Source organism: Pan troglodytes, chromosome 1, assembly GCF_028858775.2.
Source record: "Pan troglodytes isolate AG18354 chromosome 1, NHGRI_mPanTro3-v2.0_pri, whole genome shotgun sequence".
NCBI lineage: Eukaryota > Metazoa > Chordata > Mammalia > Primates > Hominidae > Pan > Pan troglodytes.
Genome location: NC_072398.2, coordinates 91,002,170 through 91,019,935, shown reverse-complemented (window position 1 = coordinate 91,019,935; position 17,766 = coordinate 91,002,170). Strand labels below are relative to the sequence as shown.

The window sequence follows — 17,766 nt, the reverse complement described above, 5'->3', positions numbered from 1 at the left end:
AAGCTTTAGCCATCTGTGCTGGAAATCTTGTTCTATGGTCTAGAAAAACAATTTGAGCCTAGATACTCCTTAATAAATTAGTGAGTTTGCATTATTGTACCTGGCACATGGCTAAAATTTTTGAATAAAAGCTCTGAAGTCTTTTTCTGTCTAGATGTTTATGTATGTGAATGGAATTATTTATATGTTTTTCTAAAAATTGAGCATTAATATAAAAATACATTGATACAAAACTAGAACTTGGTCCACCTGTTAAAACAACACAACTTTTTTGCAGTATTTATCTGCTCTAAATAGGAAATTGGGAAAGGTCTTCCTTTACCTTTTGCGTAATTGGCCCAAAAAACAAAGATTCCATGTTTTACCAAGATAATTTCCTTTGCTTTATGTTGTCTTTTTCAGGTTTTTCATTACTTAAGAACGCTGAGCCTTCTCTACTAAAAGAGCTCAGGTTTTTCTATAACTATGTAACTTTCTATATTTGTCTTTGAAGTCTTTTAATATTACCTTGGTTAAATAAATGAATTGTTCACAGTGACCTGTGATCCTATTTTGATCAAATATTTTAACTCTTTGATATTTTTGATAAACTTCTAAAATCAAATTCTAAATTAATTCTTTTTCTGGACCTCAAATAAACTTTGGTATTTTCAAGTTGAACTTTTGGAACTTTTCAAAGGAATACCTCTCCTGATAAAAAGAGAGATACTAAAATAACTGGGCTTATTTGACATATTAAATTATATGGGAAGGATTGTCAAATAATAAAAGTAATGCCAAATTTTCTTTGAGCCCTATTTGCATAGATATGTTATTAATGTGTTTCAGAAACTGTATAAAGTTTATAGAAATCTAATAGTCCTAGTATAACTCTAACAGTTATAATTCTAGTTATTATCTTAAAATGTTTTATGCAACAGAAATAACCAAAACACTTTGTCAATTGAATCATTATTATAATGAACTGTCATCATATCTTTAACCATGGACATTTCAGGTCTTGTCATTCACAGGTGGTTGTTTACTCTGATACTTTCCTAACTATGAGCCTAAAGTGTTTCATCTTCATGGAGAGTAATGAAAAATACTCTAACAAGTACAGGTTTCTGATAACTTCAAGATCATACCATTGGACTGGGCAAGAACTCCCAGAACTTTAGTGGAGCAGGTGACTCGTTCACAAAACTAACCCAATATCAGGCAGAACAAGAATTAATTAAATACCAAGGAAATGACCTGGCGGATTTTCCTACTAAGTCAGCCAGTACTGAAATTATTAAGATATGCAATTTGAATGAACTCCAAAAAGATTGAGTTAAGTCAAATTACCTATGATAACTTATTTAACAAACAATGCTATGCACCTGGATGGCTACCTGCTTCTTCCTGAGTCCTTAAAGTTTCCATTATCAAAAGCTCTGCACTCCATGACTTATCATGGGAGAGATAAAAGGATCCAAATTGTGAAAAAATATTGATGGGGCGACTCTTCTAAAAGTGCTAAATGTTTGGCTTGTCAAACCCATAATTCTGATAAGACAATCAAAAGTTTAAGTGGTGTATTTTTACCATTTGAGGGATCACTTGAACTTTCACAGATAGACTGTGAATTTCGATTTCTACCCTTAATGAGGTGTCATAATGTTCTTGTAATACTTTGCATGTTTTCTGATTGTATAAAAGCTTTCCCATGTAGAAAAGCTGATGCTATGATGATAGTTAAGAAGTTATTAGTGGCTGGGCATAGTAGCTCATACCCGTAATCCCAGCACTTTGGGAGGCTGAAGCAGGAAGATTGCTTGAGGCCAGGAGTTCAAGATCAGCCTGCAGCCTGAGCAAACATATAACTAATTCTCTTCTAATCTTAGCCAGCTTGATCACACATAAAATTCCTTTCACAAGATTCATCTTCCACAAACCTTCTACAACTTTTTCATTCATTCACTTTTTGTCCTATACTTTTACTCCTCTCATTTTAGAACAACAAACCATTCTAGTTTAAAACAAGATACTGAGAGCTCATCTCTACAAAAACAAAAAAAATTAGTCAGGCATGGTAGCATGACCTGTAGTCCCAGCTACTCTGGTGGCTGAGGTGAGAGTATTGCCTGAGCCTGAGCCCACGAGTTCAGTGCTGCAGTGAGCTATAATTGTGCCACTACACTCAAGCCTGGGCAGCAGAACCAAACCCCCATGTCTAAAAAAAAAAAAGGACAAAAGAAAAAGAAAGAAAAAAAGAAGTTATTAGAAAATGTGTTCCCTTTATGGGGCATCCCTGGAAAAATATCCAGCAACAGAGGAACCCACTTTACTGATCAAATTATAAGTCAGTCAAATAAGATATTTCAAACACAATGGTATTAGGTACGGCTAACTGAATTGATTGAATTGCTTTATTCAAAGATGTTACCAGTTGATGGCCATTAGATCCGCTACCACTGGAAAACATACATTGATCTCTTATAAAAGAGTTACTGAAATACCTATGCCCTTAATAATGGAAACTCAGGTATTGGCCCCTCTTATAAACTCTGACATGGCTGAATAGTGCCAGGCTTTAATGCATTATCCCAAAGCATATTTTCACCAGCTAAAAGAAACCCATTGTGGCCTGTCAAATGATGATAATCAGATCTTTCACAGTCTAAAACTCAGAAATTGGGTCTTTTGGAAGTGACACCTGGGAAAGACTGCTCTTGACCTCTAGTGGAAGGGGACAATACCAAGTTTTCTGCAGCAAACTTCAGGGCCTTAAGTATTGGATCCACATCTCTCAGCTCAAAGTGGGCCCTCGAGACTCCTGAAACTGTACACCTATTAGAGATCTTAAGGTGAAACTGACTACAGAAGATTTGGCCATAAGCAGATGGCATTCTAGATGCGGACAGCTCTCCCAAGATTGATGATCAAGACTTCTCTGGTATCACAAAAGTCTTGTCTTTTTTATTGTGTTTCTTTTTATTCTAATCTCTTCTCTTTTCTTACAGGAAAATCCATGGGACCATAATCTGTGAATGGCTTTAGTGAAGGCTTATGCTCTAGCAAGAAACCAGAGCAATTTTGGGGCGTGTGGACTAATGCCCCCAAATGATAAAACAATTCCATTAATGCCAATGCCTCTTTGTTTTCCCAGCGAGAGTCCACCTGAAATCTCAAAGGAAGAATGGAAAGCTATCCCTGATATTCTAGCATCACTGTTATTTGGCTTCCTGCACTCAATGGAAACAATACCCTAACCTTTCCAATAATTAACCTAATCACTACCAAGTATATGAAATCTATCCAAGTGATGCCTGCAGAAGGGATATTTTGCCTCCAGGTATTGCAAACTCAAGACCTGGGGACTACCTATGTGGGTAAGAGTAATTGCTTATATGATCTTACTAGATTAAATGTAGTGAGGTGTCTTTCCACTAAACGTGTTTATGTACCCTTACAGTATGCTATAAAAGGACCACAAGAAGGTCAGTTTCCCACTGGACCTTGTTCAGGAGCTATGCTGACTTATAGGAAGATAAATTTATTAATAACTTGACCTCTGCTCAAACACCACTAGGTATTTTTCACCTCATTTTCAGCCCCTGAGATCCTATATTGGGTCTATGGAGAAATTGTGTACTCTGTTGTACATTGCCTTCTTGCTGGCTTGGATCTTTCTGTTTGGTCTTGCTCACTCCTGCCTTCCAAAAAGCTCTGCCTGGAATTACCCATGGTACTCACAGGCCAAAGAGGTCAATAACTGAAATTAGAACCAACCTCAAAACAGATGAAGATCAGTTATTTTCTATGAAGGAAAGGTTCCAATAAAGTTCCTGGGGGCTCACTGTTGGCAGCAGTGGGGTACTAGTTGTATGGAGTTTGAAACCAATCTGTTCAAGTTGGGGAAAAATCTTGAATTTGGAGCCAATGAGATCTCCAGGGTCGAAGACACTTTCTAAAACATTTTTGTTTAACTAAACACTTAATGAAGCATCTTATAGCCTTAGATCTCCTTTATGCCCCTATTGGGCATTGTATGTGGTGTTGAACAAAACGGAATGTTGCACTTATCTTTTCTCTGATTTTACTACTATCTGACACTTACTTAAAAAGGTAGCTAATATTGCTGTTCCTCTAGATGCTGCCACCAAATACATTAAGGAATTTTTTTTTGTTTAGGGGAAAGACACATAATGTATTTACAGGAGCAGCTAACAATTGGTTTGCAGGCATCCTTCATAGTGGATGGCAAACTTGGCTATTACAAGGTTTTCTTTTTTTTTTCCACAACAAAGTTATTTATTTATTTTTCTGGATGCTGGAGACAAACATCTTTATTAAAGACACTACCAAAATTTTGGCAAACATTTCAAAACAGATTTGTAAACATAATGCTTCCCTTTTCAACTGGCAGCACTTTGAAAAGACAATACAATAAGACAATGCAACTTGAATCAACATTAGTTCAAAATCCTTATATTTTTGACCACATAACTTATGTTCCCACATGATAAAACAAGTGACAGTTTAAATCAACGTCAACACATAAACTGCATGAAATGAAAGTTTGTGCTGCTTGATGAATCACAGTATGTTATGGTTAAATATATCCACTCTTTTTTATATTCCTGGCACCAGGATGAAAAAAAAAATCTTTAAGTGTACATCTTATGTAGGTAATAGCTTCTTTGCATATCTCTCTTCAAAAAATACTTTACAGCAGTATATAAATAGGTTACCTGCACATTTAATTTTATAATTTTGTCCCAAAACTATAGATCTGTTTCATTTTCATGACATATCAATTTTTGCCCAACATTAATAAAGCTGACAAACTCGTTGAAATGGAAATGCTTTTGTCTTCCACAACAAAAGTTGCAATTTGATAGAAAAAACAAAACAAAACAAAAAAACACCCTACAGTAACACTTGTCAGTTGTTTAACCTGAGCGTTTGGCCTACTAGGAGTAGCAGCTTTTTTTCCTTCATGCACGCTCACATCCATACCACCTCTGCACACGTACAGATTGAGCACACACTTCCAGATGCTGGTAGGCCACAATATGCTTCCCATTGCTCTAATCAAGTGGGAAACAGTGTAGCTAGTGGTTAACCACACTATATACACAACTAGCAAACACTTTAAGGCAACCATTGCAATGGGGGGTTAACTTGCAGGGCGGATTTAATGTTCTAGATCAAGTCAGCCTGTATATACATATGTGTATGTGAATCTATACACGTACATCTTTCTATTTTTTAACCCTCCAAGACAATGTTTATTTTTTTAATTTTGTGCAAATTTCTAAATATTCTACCATTTAAGGCAAAGAGTTTGCGTTAAGAAAGGTCAGAAAATAGGCTTACGTTTATCCAAAAGCATTTCACCTTGCACATTACTGTTGTTGTTTTTTAAACACATACAACTTTTAAGTGTGGACACTGGATCCCCAATATCTAAAAAATTATTTCTAATAACAAAAACAAGTTTTTGAGGAAAAAATGATTTGAAATATAGACAATGGATCCCCAATTCCTAAAAAATTATTTCCATTAACAAACACAAGTCTCGGTGGTGGGGTGGTGGGGAGAACCAGAAAGAGCAGCTTTGAAATGCAGGGAAGCAAAGTAAAATGGAAAAGAAAAAGTAACTGAAGTTTACTAATACTGAAACTTTCAACAGCCAAAGTTTCACCTTTTTAGAATCTAGAGCAACTCATTTGGAATTTTAAATAAATAAGCTTAAGTTTATTCACATCTTCTGGTCCAAGCAGAGTTCTAGGGCCATGACTCTGCCTGCCGTTGGTCAAATTCACCTAGTAGCCTTTTGATGTGAGCCAGCTTGTTATGAAGATATTCATATCTGTATTTTTCTTCATGGTAACTGGGACTAGACTGCTTTATCTTCCGATATTCTTGTAAGACTTCTTCATGAACATTCTGATACTCTTCTGAGCCTGGAGAAAGGCGCTTTCTTTGTGCATCTAGTTTGATAAATCTTCTAGCTACAGTCTCCATCCTGGCATGCAAAGCTCTGTACTCATCATACTCTGCACTGACGTCATCTTTATAATTCCGGCGTTGCTCATAGGAGATGATAGCAATATATTTTATCAAATAATCTGGGAGTTCAATTGCTGAAGGTTCCATGGAGGTAGTGCAATCCTCTTTAACTCCTCCACTGGAATTTGGACTGGAGTTATTTAGCTTGGCAATTTCCTCTTCTCTCTTAAGATCTTTCTCCTTTTCCTCAATAGTCTCAATGTCGTGCTTTTTTATTTGGTCCTTTTCCTTATGTTTTTTAGACTTCTTTTTGGACTTTTTGTGAGACACTGAATGGTTTTCTTCCATAGGCTTTGGACACTTTAATAGAACTGAACCAGGGGGTAAGGTTTCCAGAGAAGTCCTAGAGGTATATTTGTCTTGCTGGTTCTCATAGATACTATCGTTTTGACTAAAACTGTCAACAGGTAGGTCTTGAGCCACCGGCCTTCTGGAGTGCTAGGGGAATTGGGGTTAGAATTTACAATCTGAGGAGGATGTGAAACGGGCAGATGGGTTGAAGGCAAGCGGTGGAGGGGTGGGGATGGCAGCAGCCGCAGGGGGCAGCGGGAGGCCTGCAGCAGATTTTTCACTGGTGGGATTCAAATGACCATTTAGTGTTGGTGGTACTCTGTTCGTCAGGTGAGATATTCGGGCTTTTTTATCCATTAAAGGATCAATAAACTCTGAATCCAAAAGCCGTTTCTGAGGAGAAGATACAGCGTTTCTACTAGAACATACTGGAGATTCTGAACGGCTGGTGCCTGCAGCATTCTGAGATAGATTTACTTTTCTAGAGAGCATTGACTCCAATGACCATCTGTCTATTTCACTGTATCCAGGCTGGTCTCCCTGAAGCTCTTTAAAAACATAATCCTTTAAAGTATACGAGAGGTCCTTAGGATTCAGATTGACTACCTGTTGCAGAATTGCTCCCGGGGAGTTCCTGTCTTTTTGATTGACACCATCTTTCTGGAGTCTAGCAAGTAGCTCCGGTTTCTTGTGGGCCTTCAGGGCCAGTAAGTGAACCACCCTATCCCTGTATGGCCTCTGAGAGACGCTGCTGCTGCTGTGTGTCTATCGAATTGTATTTGCAGGGTTCATGGGGGTTGACCTTTTCCTCTCAGGAACTGTATCTGAAACAGCTTGAGGTGCTTTCCGAATTTGCACTCTTTTCCCTACATATGGTCCACCGGGTTTGATAACTTTTGTGCTTCGGTTGCGGGATTCCTTCTCTGCCTGGGTCGTTCTTTCTCGTGTCATCTGATCCGAGTCGTTTGTTGCACACACTGTAATTTTATCTTGTATAAATCCCAGGCAATTGAGCTGGGAGGCTCCAGAGCTGGAGAATGTTTGCTGGACGCAGTCAAAGCTGCCCTGAGGGTTGTCTTTGCCCACATTTGACAAATAAAAGTTAAAGTTATGAACTTCATTGAGGGGATCATTTTTGGGAATTTTGACAAGCTCCTGGAGTCTTTGGAACTGAATTGAAGGTCGAAAAGAAATTAAATTCTTGTGGCTCTGGTAAGTCTGGAGCGCCTGGATCGCCGACTCGGTGAGCTTCACATGCAATACGGTGATGTTGTCCTGCCCCAGCCGTCCGCACGAGAGCCCATAGCGCTGCCCCGCGACCCCCTCCCCCGACATCTTAAACTCCCAGAGGTGCCGCCGCCGCCAGTCCAGCTCCAGCCTCCACTGCGGCCGCAGCTGCTTGGGCTTCTGCAGCTGCCGCCACAGCTAGGGCCATCCTGCTGCTGACGTACTGTCATCTACTGCGCGGAGCCAGACCTCGGACTGCCACCGCCGCCACCTGCCCCACCCTCTGGCCCCGCGCCCCGCCCCAGGCTAGTCTCATTGGTCTCGTTCCCTTCACAACCGCCCTCATCGGCCGCCCTCCACTTTCACGGGAGCGGGGCCCAAAGTCGCTGGAGTTTTGCTCCTGGGACTGGACGTCCGAGAGGTAAGAGAGCTATCACAAGGTTTTCTAATCCTTATGTTTCTTTTAGTGGATCTCCAGGTTACTGTGGTTTGTATTATCAGGCTACTTACAAAAATGAAGTAGCCTCTTTAAATCAGGCCATTTTACAGCAAACTATGGTCCTTGATCACCATTATGCTCTGAATAAAGACTATGACCAATTGCACTTGAATGCTGTTGAACTTTCTTTATTGACTGAACTTTGAATTGTTTGATTTTGATCAGTTTGGCTTGTGGAAAGTCCTATTAAGAAGAGTTCTTTAGTTCGTTGGTATTATCCTCCTGATAGCTATTATAAAATTTCCCTGATGTATCCTCTCAAGCATCTTAAATTCTCATATGCAGCTATCCTTTGTACATTAAATGGTCTCCTTATGGTTAGGATAACAAAAACATGAAGAAAGCATATAAGATTCCAACTAATTTGACGTTGTGAATTGTGAATTCTGAACTGAAACCAAGTAAGTCCCTTATGATCAGGCTCCAAGGTTTTGGTCAGCCTCTCAAAATTGAGAGGCTGAAACCCTTTGACCAAAATTAACCCATTTGCCCCTTCCCTCCAGCTCCTGAAAACCACTACCCTAACTCTGTTTCCATAAAATAGTAAACTATTTTAGAGTCCACATATAAGTGAGATCATGTAGTACCCACCGTGGGCTTATTTTAAGGCTCTGAGTAAATCATCATCTCTCTGTGCTAGGGTATTCTGAGTCAGTCTTGTTATAAAATATTTTGTTTAGGTAACATATTGCAAAACATTTCATAATTCAATGGTTCCTTTCCCAGAAAAAAAGCAGTGAAAGTTCCAATAGCCAAAAAGTGTCTAACTCAACTGACCTTTGGGAAAAAATATCCGTATAATTCCAGATAGTCCTAACTTCTGAAGGTAATACAGCCTGGCCTCTGTTGATAAACAAACAAAAACAAAAAAACCACACACACACAAGCCAGCTTCTTGTCTTTAAGTGTGCAAGAATGTTAGCACTTAAAATTTTTAAGATACACAAAAACTAAACAGAACTGTTCAAGTTTTTAAAGGGAGCTTGGAAATTTGAAGAAAGTTTAAAAATATTGCCCCATGAGTCATATAATTATTTTTCTTTTTATTTCTCATAGCTTCCCTCCTATGCATTATTTAGGCAATTTTGTATCCAAATTTAATAATTTAACACCTTGTTACAAGAACATGTTACTATGTTATTTTAAGCTTTTTTGGGCAAATTACACATAATTAGATAGGCTGGGTTAGGGCTGTCGACAAGATCCCAGCCTAGAGTGTGGTGCAGTAGCCTATTTTCTCTAGGACTCTTGCTGCAACAGGATATGGGAGAAGGGAAACATTAACGTTAGCAGAATGGGAGGAATCAGATTATGGAGACATGATCCTTGCCTTCTGGCACCTCTCCAGCTGATTTAGAAGAGGACACAGAGGGAGACAGACATATGGCCATTTCTATAATTATAAACTCTGCTACATGCTGAGAGGATGGCTTCTCAAAGCCAGTTAGTGTACAAGCAGCGGAGGTTGGGACTGCCCTACTTCTCCTGCATAGGGTCACACAGTCTGGCAGATCTGGAAAGACTTCCCTGAGAAAGTGACCTTGGAACTGATACCTTAGTGGAAATAACTAGGCATTGGGAGCGGGTGAGGTGAGGAGAAGGTCAAGAACTTTCATGTAGAGGGAACTTTGTGCAGAGACCTTAGTCAGGAAGAGGTTTTGCATAGTGGAGGAACTGAAAGCTAACAGCCAGGCTACAGTACAGAGCAAATGATGCTGGGGTGTGAGGTGATGTCAAAAGGTAGACACCAGGGCCAGAGGGCGCATAATCTTGCAGGCCGTGCTAATGATTTTGTTTTCTACCCAAGAATGCTACTTCAGGAGATCAGTCAAAAGGTTAGGGTGATGGTGACGGTGGAAATATAGAAAAAGGAATTTATTCAAGAGGTATTCAAAAAGAAGTGAAATAGAGATGAGTTGGAGATAGATTGGATAAAAAGAGTGAGGGAGAGGGAGCTGTCAGGCTGCAGCCCAGGTTCTGAGTTGCCAAAGAGGAGTCTTTTCCTCCAGGTGAGCTAAGGCTTAGAACCACGATTTTTGGTCACTTTTTCTTATTTTCAGTGTGAGAAGTGGCGAGTTGGCTGTCCAGGTACACACTGTCATCTTACACTTATTGTTTAAGACAGAGGCGCATATTTGGAAAGTGAATGAGTCAGGAGCCAGAGGAGAAGGTATGCCGGCAGAGGCTAGGGCGGAGAGGAGGAAGAGAGTCTGGGGGCGCGCCCCCAAAAAGGAGTCAGGGAAGACAGAGCAGAGGCCGGGGAGGGGAGAGCAAGGACCATGACAGGAGGAAAGAGAGGCTAGGGAACACTGAGGTGGAGGAATCCTGGGATATGACAGTTGTAAAGAATTGTAGCCAACCTAATCCAGTTCTCTCAATGTGCAACTGAGGAAATTAATTTTCATGCGTTTACTTTATTGTAAATGTGGTACTTGCACTTGAGAAATTTTGGAAAACATAAAGATGTAAAGCAAATTAAGATCACTCATAGTCTTTCCACCTAGAGACATGTACTGCTAAAGCAAGGACTTTGATCCTTTTTTCCCTTTGCATTTTTAACATGGTTGGAATTGTAACACAGACACAACCTTATGTCCTGCTTCCAAAACATAAATAATGGTTGTAAAGCGTCCCACACGTTGACCCAAAGTCTCCTTTGAAACAGGAAAGTGAGACACGCCGGTTGTGAAACCTACTGAAGTGAGCGGCGGCGCCAGGATTCCTGGGACCCCGACCTCTTTGCAGCTCGCACAGCTAAGGGCGAGGGCGCCCTTCGGCAGAAGCAGCAAACCGCCGGCAAGCCCAGCGAGGAGGGCTGCCGGGGTCTGGGCTTGGGAATTGGCTGGCACCCAGCGGAAAGGGACGTGAGCTGAGCGGCAGGGGAGAAGAGTGCGCAGGTCAGAGGGCGGCGCGCAGCGGCGCTCCGCGAGGTCCCCACGCCGGGCGATATGGGGTGCCTGCTGTTTCTGCTGCTCTGGGCGCTCCTCCAGGCTTGGGGAAGCGCTGAAGGTGGGTGGAACGAGGGCCCCTGAGTGCACTCGCCGGAGGGCGGAGAGAGGGAGCTGGGTAGGGACTGGGAGGGCAACGCCTGATGGGGACTGGTGAGACCCGGGACGCACTGGCGCGATCTAGGTAGAAAACTCGCTGCTCCCTGGCTCCGGGGAGAGGCAGCGCGGCACAGAGTTCGCTGGCATCAGCCGCCTCCTGAAGCTCATCTCCTCGTGTTTCTTTCTTTCTTCCTTCTCTTTATGCTGGCTGCTCTCCCGGCCACTTGCTACGCGCCTCCAATCTTCATTCTCTCCCAGTCCCGCAAAGGCTTTTCCCCCTCCGCTGCCTCCAGATCTCGTCCTTCGCCAATAGCAGCTGGACGCGCACCGACGGCTTGGCGTGGCTGGGGGAGCTGCAGACGCATAGCTGGAGCAACGACTCGGACACCGTCCGCTCTCTGAAGCCTTGGTCCCAGGGCACGTTCAGCGACCAGCAGTGGGAGACGCTGCAGCATATATTTCGGGTTTATCGAAGCAGCTTCACCAGGGACGTGAAGGAATTCGCCAAAATGCTACGCTTATCCTGTGAGCTGAGGGATAGGATCCTGGGCCGGTACCCAAGGGGAGAGAATGGCCACAGAAACTCAACTGGGAGACTGTGGCACCACCTGATGAGATTCTCTGCTCTGTCCACCCTCTTCTGATTTCCCTTCTACCTGGAGATGTCCCAGGCTTTGACTCTTCAAAGTGTCCCTCGTTCCTGCCTACTCCAGGTCACTTACTTTCCTTTCCCTGAAGTCTGGGTCCCCATTATAACCTGCACATCAATTTCTTCTCTTTCATCTCTCCCAGTCTTTTAAACCCTTCTTTGATCTTTCTCCATTCCTCTCCACAGATCCCTTGGAGCTCCAGGTGTCCGCTGGCTGTGAGGTGCACCCTGGGAACGCCTCAAATAACTTCTTCCATGTAGCATTTCAAGGAAAAGATATCCTGAGTTTCCAAGGAACTTCTTGGGAGCCAACCCAAGAGGCCCCACTTTGGGTAAACTTGGCCATTCAAGTGCTCAACCAGGACAAGTGGACGAGGGAAACAGTGCAGTGGCTCCTTAATGGCACCTGCCCCCAATTTGTCAGTGGCCTCCTTGAGTCAGGGAAGTCGGAACTGGAGAAGCAAGGTCAGCCTGCCTTCCTTACTCCCTACATTCCACTTCAGGGCTCCAAACGGGCTTTTCCATTCCAGGGTTCTCATCCCTTTGAGCATTCAAAGAAGAGGAAGGCCCAGGAGGGGCTGGATAAGGGGTGAGGGTATTTATTCATTTCACAGACATCAACTGAGCACCTCTTGGGTTCTATGAATTCAATTAATGAACAACTGGGGGTGAAAGGTGTCAGGCAGTTAGGATCCCTGCTTGGTAGGGGGATGTTAATTAATGCAATGCTTGAAATAGGCTACATATGTTACTTCAAAACAAAGGGTGTTATAGGGGAACAGACAAGGGGCATTCATAGGAGGCTGGGACCAGAGAAGAAGAAGGAGTATCAGGGCAGGCTCCCTGAAGAAGGTGGGACAAATGGATTGAAAGTTGTGGGAGACTTCATTTCCAGAAGTGAACATGTCAGGGGCATACAGGAAGGAGGGAAATAAAGACCTGAAAGTCAAAAAGGATGATATGAGGCCTGGAGCCTCTAATGCAGAGTTTTCACTTTAAGATCCCCCCCATTCCCTTGTTGGACACAGTGAAGCCCAAGGCCTGGCTGTCCCGTGGCCCCAGTCCTGGCCCTGGCCGTCTGCTGCTGGTGTGCCATGTCTCAGGATTCTACCCAAAGCCTGTATGGGTGAAGTGGATGCGGGGTGAGCAGGAGCAGCAGGACACTCAGCCAGGGGACATCCTGCCCAATGCTGACGAGACATGGTATCTCCGAGCAACCCTGGATGTGGCGGCTGGGGAGGCGGCTGGCCTGTCCTGTCGGGTGAAGCACAGCAGTCTAGAGGGCCAGGACATCATCCTCTACTGGGGTGAGAAAAAGCTGGGCCCAGGCTGGAAATGGCAGGAGGTGGTCCTCAGGCATAGAGGGAGGCACTGGGGAGGGATGTGGCTTGATATACCCAGGTTAGAGGAGTTTCAGAGATGAGGCCCCCAATAAAAGGATAGAGAGAGGGGTTCCAGATACAGGAAGGAGGGAAATAAAGATCTGAAAGTCAAAAAGGATTGAAATAGTGCTTTCTATATACAGGAAGAAACAAGACTACAAAACTCAAGGATCCAGAAGTAGGCAGCGAATAAACAATCCCAGGACGATTCATTCCTTGGCATAAAGGGAGCCAGGCCTTTGGGAAGGCAGGTTAGCAAAGATAGCTTGGTTGGTTGAGCGCTCCCTGTGTAGGGGTCAATGAATCTGCATATAATATCTCATCTCATCATTCACAGTTTTCTTTGAAGCCAGTACTGCTCTTTTCATTTTATAGATGAGGAAATGAAGGCCGAGATAGGTTAACTGCCCAGAGCCACATAGAAAGTGGACGGGCTGGATTTAGATTCAGGTCTGCCTTGCTACAAAGCTGTTGCCCTTTCCCTCTATGCTACACTAGCAAATGCCAAAGTGGGCTGAATTTGGGACGCCCAGGCACTGAAAACAAGATGGGGAATCTAAACTTATGAGGAATAGAAATTGGTGTTTTAAGTGGAGGAGGAAATAAGAAGCACCTGATACCCTCACACATGCCTAGACCAGGGGATTGGATATATGTAGAGAGGGGTCCTGTGCTGAGAGACAGCCTATGTTCCTCCAAAGCAGGTGGGAGCTACACCTCCGTGGGCTTGATTGTCTTGGCAGTCTTGGCTTGCTTGCTGTTCCTCCTCATTGTGGGCTTTACCTCCCGGCTTAAGAGGCAAACGTAAGTCTCCCCTTTCCCTTTCCTCAACCTCTCTCCTCTTCATTCCTGGCTTCCCTCTTCCTTAATGGTCTTTCCCTTTCTATTCTCTCACAGTTCCTATCAGGGCGTCCTGTGACTCGCCTTGCCACATCTGTGTCTCTGGAACCCAGGACCTCTGGACCTCAGGTTCCCAAGACTTCAGTCCTGGTCTGCTCAGGAATTGAAGATGAAAGGAATTGAAGATGAAAGGAGAGATACCTTGAAAAAGTAGAGAACAGTCATGAGGCAGCTTTCATCACACCCTTTTAACATTTATCTAAAAGAATTTAAATTCTTTTTCAAAAATTACACTACAAGTTTATAAGCCCAAATGGCTCTGTGAAATCAGAAGTGCAGAGGTGTGCAAACTTGTATCTGAAGACCTACCAGAGACAAGCAGGTAAGAGCTGATGTGAGTGTGTGTGATGGGATCTGCAAGGAACTGGAACACACATATCCTATCCAAAGGAATCAGCTGCAGCTGCTTGTTGTCAAGTATAAAGTCAGGACCTGGCTTGGCTTTAACCGTTTTTCAAGAAAACTGGAAATCTGGATTTTCAGCGAACATGCCTGATTTTAAAAGGTTGACTCAAGTTTTTACAAAATACTATGTGGGACACCTCAAATACATACCTACTGACTGATGACAAACCCAGGAGTTTGTGTCTCTTTTATAAAAAGTTTGCCCTGGATGTCATATTGGTAGTTGGAGGACACAGTTTCTATTGTAAATTTGGATTTACGACTGAAGAAGGACATTTTCTCTTTAAAAGAAAGTTAGGTTATAAGAAACAGAGGGGTCTCACATTTTTACTTAGTGTAATTAATAAATGAAGATAAATCGTAGTGTATGTGTATTATGTTGAAAACAGCTACTCTGAGTAAGGATATTTCTCTCAAATGGTCATCACTTTTTTTCCTTGGAAGAAGATTGTCATGAAGGCATCCCTTCCTTCCCAAAACAACAACAGCAACAACAGTCTCCTTTACTTACAGCTATTAAAAGAAACAATGTAGGGAAAGGGCCAACACCACTTGGGCAAGCATGAGCTGCAGCGATGATGGTGATGGTAGCCCAGCCATGCTGTGTTCTTATCTTAGAGAGGACAGAGCAGGAAACTTACAGGGGTAGCAGACCTTTCTGATGCCAAAGAAATAAGGAGGCCAAAATCATGTTTGCCTAGCTGGGAGGTAAATCTCCTGGCAGTCAGGGCCCCTGAACACCCAGAAAAAATAAGTGAGACTTAACTGTTGGAGAGTGTTTGCTTGAGAAAAGTAACATTTCACACTCTCTATACTAGACTTGCACATATGAATTTAGGATGTGGGTGAAGATGCTGCTAGCTTCAACATATCCCAAAGCACTTGGATATGCCTATAATCCAAGTTCTTTGGGAGGCTGAGGTAGGAGGATTTCTTAAGGCCAGGCATTTGAAATCAGCCTGGGCAACATAGTGAGACCCTGTCTCTACAAAAAAATTAAAAAATTAGCCACCCATGGTGGTGAGCGCCTGTAGTCCTAGCTACTCTGGAGGCTGAGGTGGGAGGATCCCTTGAGCCCATGAATTCCAGGTTAGTGTGAGCTGTGATTGTGTCACTACACTGTAAGGATGACAGAGGGAGACCCTGTCTTAAAAAAAAAATTACGCTAGCTTCTAAATCAATGGTTCCCAAATTGCAGTAACCTGACCAACAGCCTCAGCAGGACCTGGGAACTTGTTATAAATGCAAATTGTTTTGGGCCTCATCCTATACCCGCTGAATGAGAAACTCTGGGTCTGGGAGCAGGCTCAATAGTCAAGCCCCCTGGTGATTCTGATGCTTAGCTAAAGTTAGAGAACCACTGTTCTTAGACATTGTGCAATGTTATACAACAACTTCCTCAAAGTGCTAAGTGAAAAGGACATTGGCCTGGCGTTAGTCAGGGAAGGCGTCCTGGAGGGAGGGGAATTTGAAGCAGAGCTTTGAAAAACAAAGGCAGTGAGGTGAACCAGCAAGTGCACTGGCTGAGGGGACTGGAGTTCTAGCCTCTGAACCAGTTTCCTCCTGTGCCAAAGGAGGATAATAATTATCTATTATTGATTATCTCCTAGACTTGTGGAGTTCAAGTGTGTAATGCCTTAAAAGATGTGGAGGCTGTTGCTGTGTTTGGTACCACATTGCCCGCCCTCACGTGGCGCTCTTCAGCTTAGGTTCCTCTAGCAGTGTCAAGTTTGTGAACCAACCCCACTGGCCTTCTGCATTCTGAGGGCACGTGTGTTAAAGTCTCTGCTGACGTCCTTTTGGAAATGCTTCTGCATGAATTTATGGTAGCTCTGACTCATCTTTAAACAATTTTAATTTATTTAGAAAATAAAGGCTTATCTCTCCAGGAAATTTTTTCTTCCTTCAAATAAATACTCAGTTCCAAATATCTCAGAAAATCCTGAGAATTCATTTTAGAACATGTTAATACTCTTTTTATGAATATCATGTTTCTTACTGAGTGTTGTGCTGATTGTCAATTTATTACCACTCTGCTCCAAATTCATTCTTCATAATAGGCTCAGTGACAATGAACAGAGTTCCTTTAAAAAGTCAGCACATTGTTAAGCTTTTTCAGTAAAGGGCCCTGGAGGGACACAGCAGGAGGAAGGGGCTCTCCTGCAGCTTCCATCTACTGCATGGTGGGTCAATGAAGGGGGTGGGAAGACATCCTGTGTGGCGCTGCCTGTGGTCCCTGCCCCTCCCTATACCCCATTCTATCTGCAGACCCTCGCATCACCTGTGCTTAATCCACCCACTGCCTGGAGGTTTCCACTGAGCAGTACTTCCTCTGCAAGCCCCTGCCTCAAGCCAGGAGGGTTTCTTCCAGCTTGTCTAGCTACTTCAGGCCAGCTTTGGCCTGGGTAAACCTGTGAATGTCTCTGCTACCCAAGGTATGGGACTGAACCACACCTTCTCCAATAAGATCTGCGCCCCACACTTGGGGAGGAGTCACACTTCCGAGTTGCTCTTCTTTGTATATTCTCCTTCCACCCTAGGGTTTTTTGTTGAGTTTTCTTACATATTATAATTATTTTCTTATTATGTTTAATAATTCTGTTAAACTTCCTCTGTTAAACTCATGGTGGAGTTTCTATTTCCTGATTGGATTCAGGAGGATACATGTGTCTTCTCAGCTATACACAGAAATCTGTGAACTTCCCAAAGCTACTACTTGAATTTGCTTTTTGCTCATGAGTGTATGGCATGGAATTGGTTTGCTTTGCTTTGCAGTGTAGCGCTTTCTTTAAGACCTGAGAATGGATGTTCTTTTTTTGCCAAAACCATCCTTGGAAGTGCCTGCTCCACCTTTTTTTTTCTTCAATTATTTATTTATTTATTTATTTATTTTAGATGGCATCTTGCTCTGTCGCCCAGGCTGGAATGCAGTGGCGTGATCTCGGCTCACTGCAACCTCCACCTCCTGGGTTCAAGTGATTCTCCTGCCTCAGCCTCCCAAGTAGCTGGGATTACAGGCGCACACTACCACACTCGGCTAATTTTTGTATTTTTGGTAGAGATGAGGTTTCACCATGTTGGCCAGGCTGGTCTCGAACTCCTGACCTCGTGATCCACCCACCTCAGCCTCCCATAGTGCTGGGATTACAGGCATGAGCCCCCACACCCAGCCTCGACATTTATTATAGGTTCGAGGGATACATGTTTAGGTTTGTCACAAAGGTATATCGTGTGATGCTGAGGTTTGGAGCACAAATGAATCCGTCTCCCAGATAGTGAGCATAGTACCCAATAGGTAGTTTTTCAGCCCTTGCCCCCCTTCCT

At 43.0% G+C, this 17,766-nt stretch overlaps 1 protein-coding gene, 1 long non-coding RNA gene and 1 pseudogene across 10 annotated transcripts in view; 2 read left to right on the top strand and 1 right to left on the bottom strand.

The window, feature by feature from the left end:
• The window catches only part of LOC134808722 (uncharacterized), a 33,254-nt gene extending 29,404 nt beyond the window's left edge, over positions 1 to 3,850 (top strand). For 3 of the 4 annotated variants that reach the window (XR_010152212.1, XR_010152210.1, XR_010152215.1), the window contains one exon: positions 2,988 to 3,108. This is a non-coding gene — a long non-coding RNA (uncharacterized LOC134808722). Of the gene's footprint in view, positions 1 to 2,987; positions 3,109 to 3,133 lie in introns of those variants that run through there. The other variant, XR_010152214.1, reaches the window with a different exon arrangement.
• A 1,815-nt stretch (positions 3,851 to 5,665) lies between these two features.
• LOC129144471 (RNA polymerase II elongation factor ELL2-like) lies at positions 5,666 to 7,754 on the bottom strand (annotated as a pseudogene).
• Positions 7,662 to 14,805, top strand: CD1D (CD1d molecule). Of its 6 annotated transcripts, XR_010152716.1 has the most exons (8): positions 7,854 to 7,981; positions 10,725 to 11,068; positions 11,365 to 11,631; positions 11,942 to 12,220; positions 12,784 to 13,062; positions 13,281 to 13,388; positions 13,839 to 13,941; positions 14,035 to 14,805. XR_010152716.1 is itself a non-coding variant. In XM_063798012.1 (7 exons), the coding sequence occupies exons 3-7, from the start codon at positions 11,616 to 11,618 to the stop codon at positions 14,054 to 14,056; spliced, it is 696 nt and encodes a 231-aa protein (XP_063654082.1). In that variant the 5' UTR covers positions 7,662 to 7,981; positions 10,725 to 11,068; positions 11,400 to 11,615; the 3' UTR covers positions 14,057 to 14,805.
• Positions 14,806 to 17,766: the final 2,961 nt, after the last annotated feature.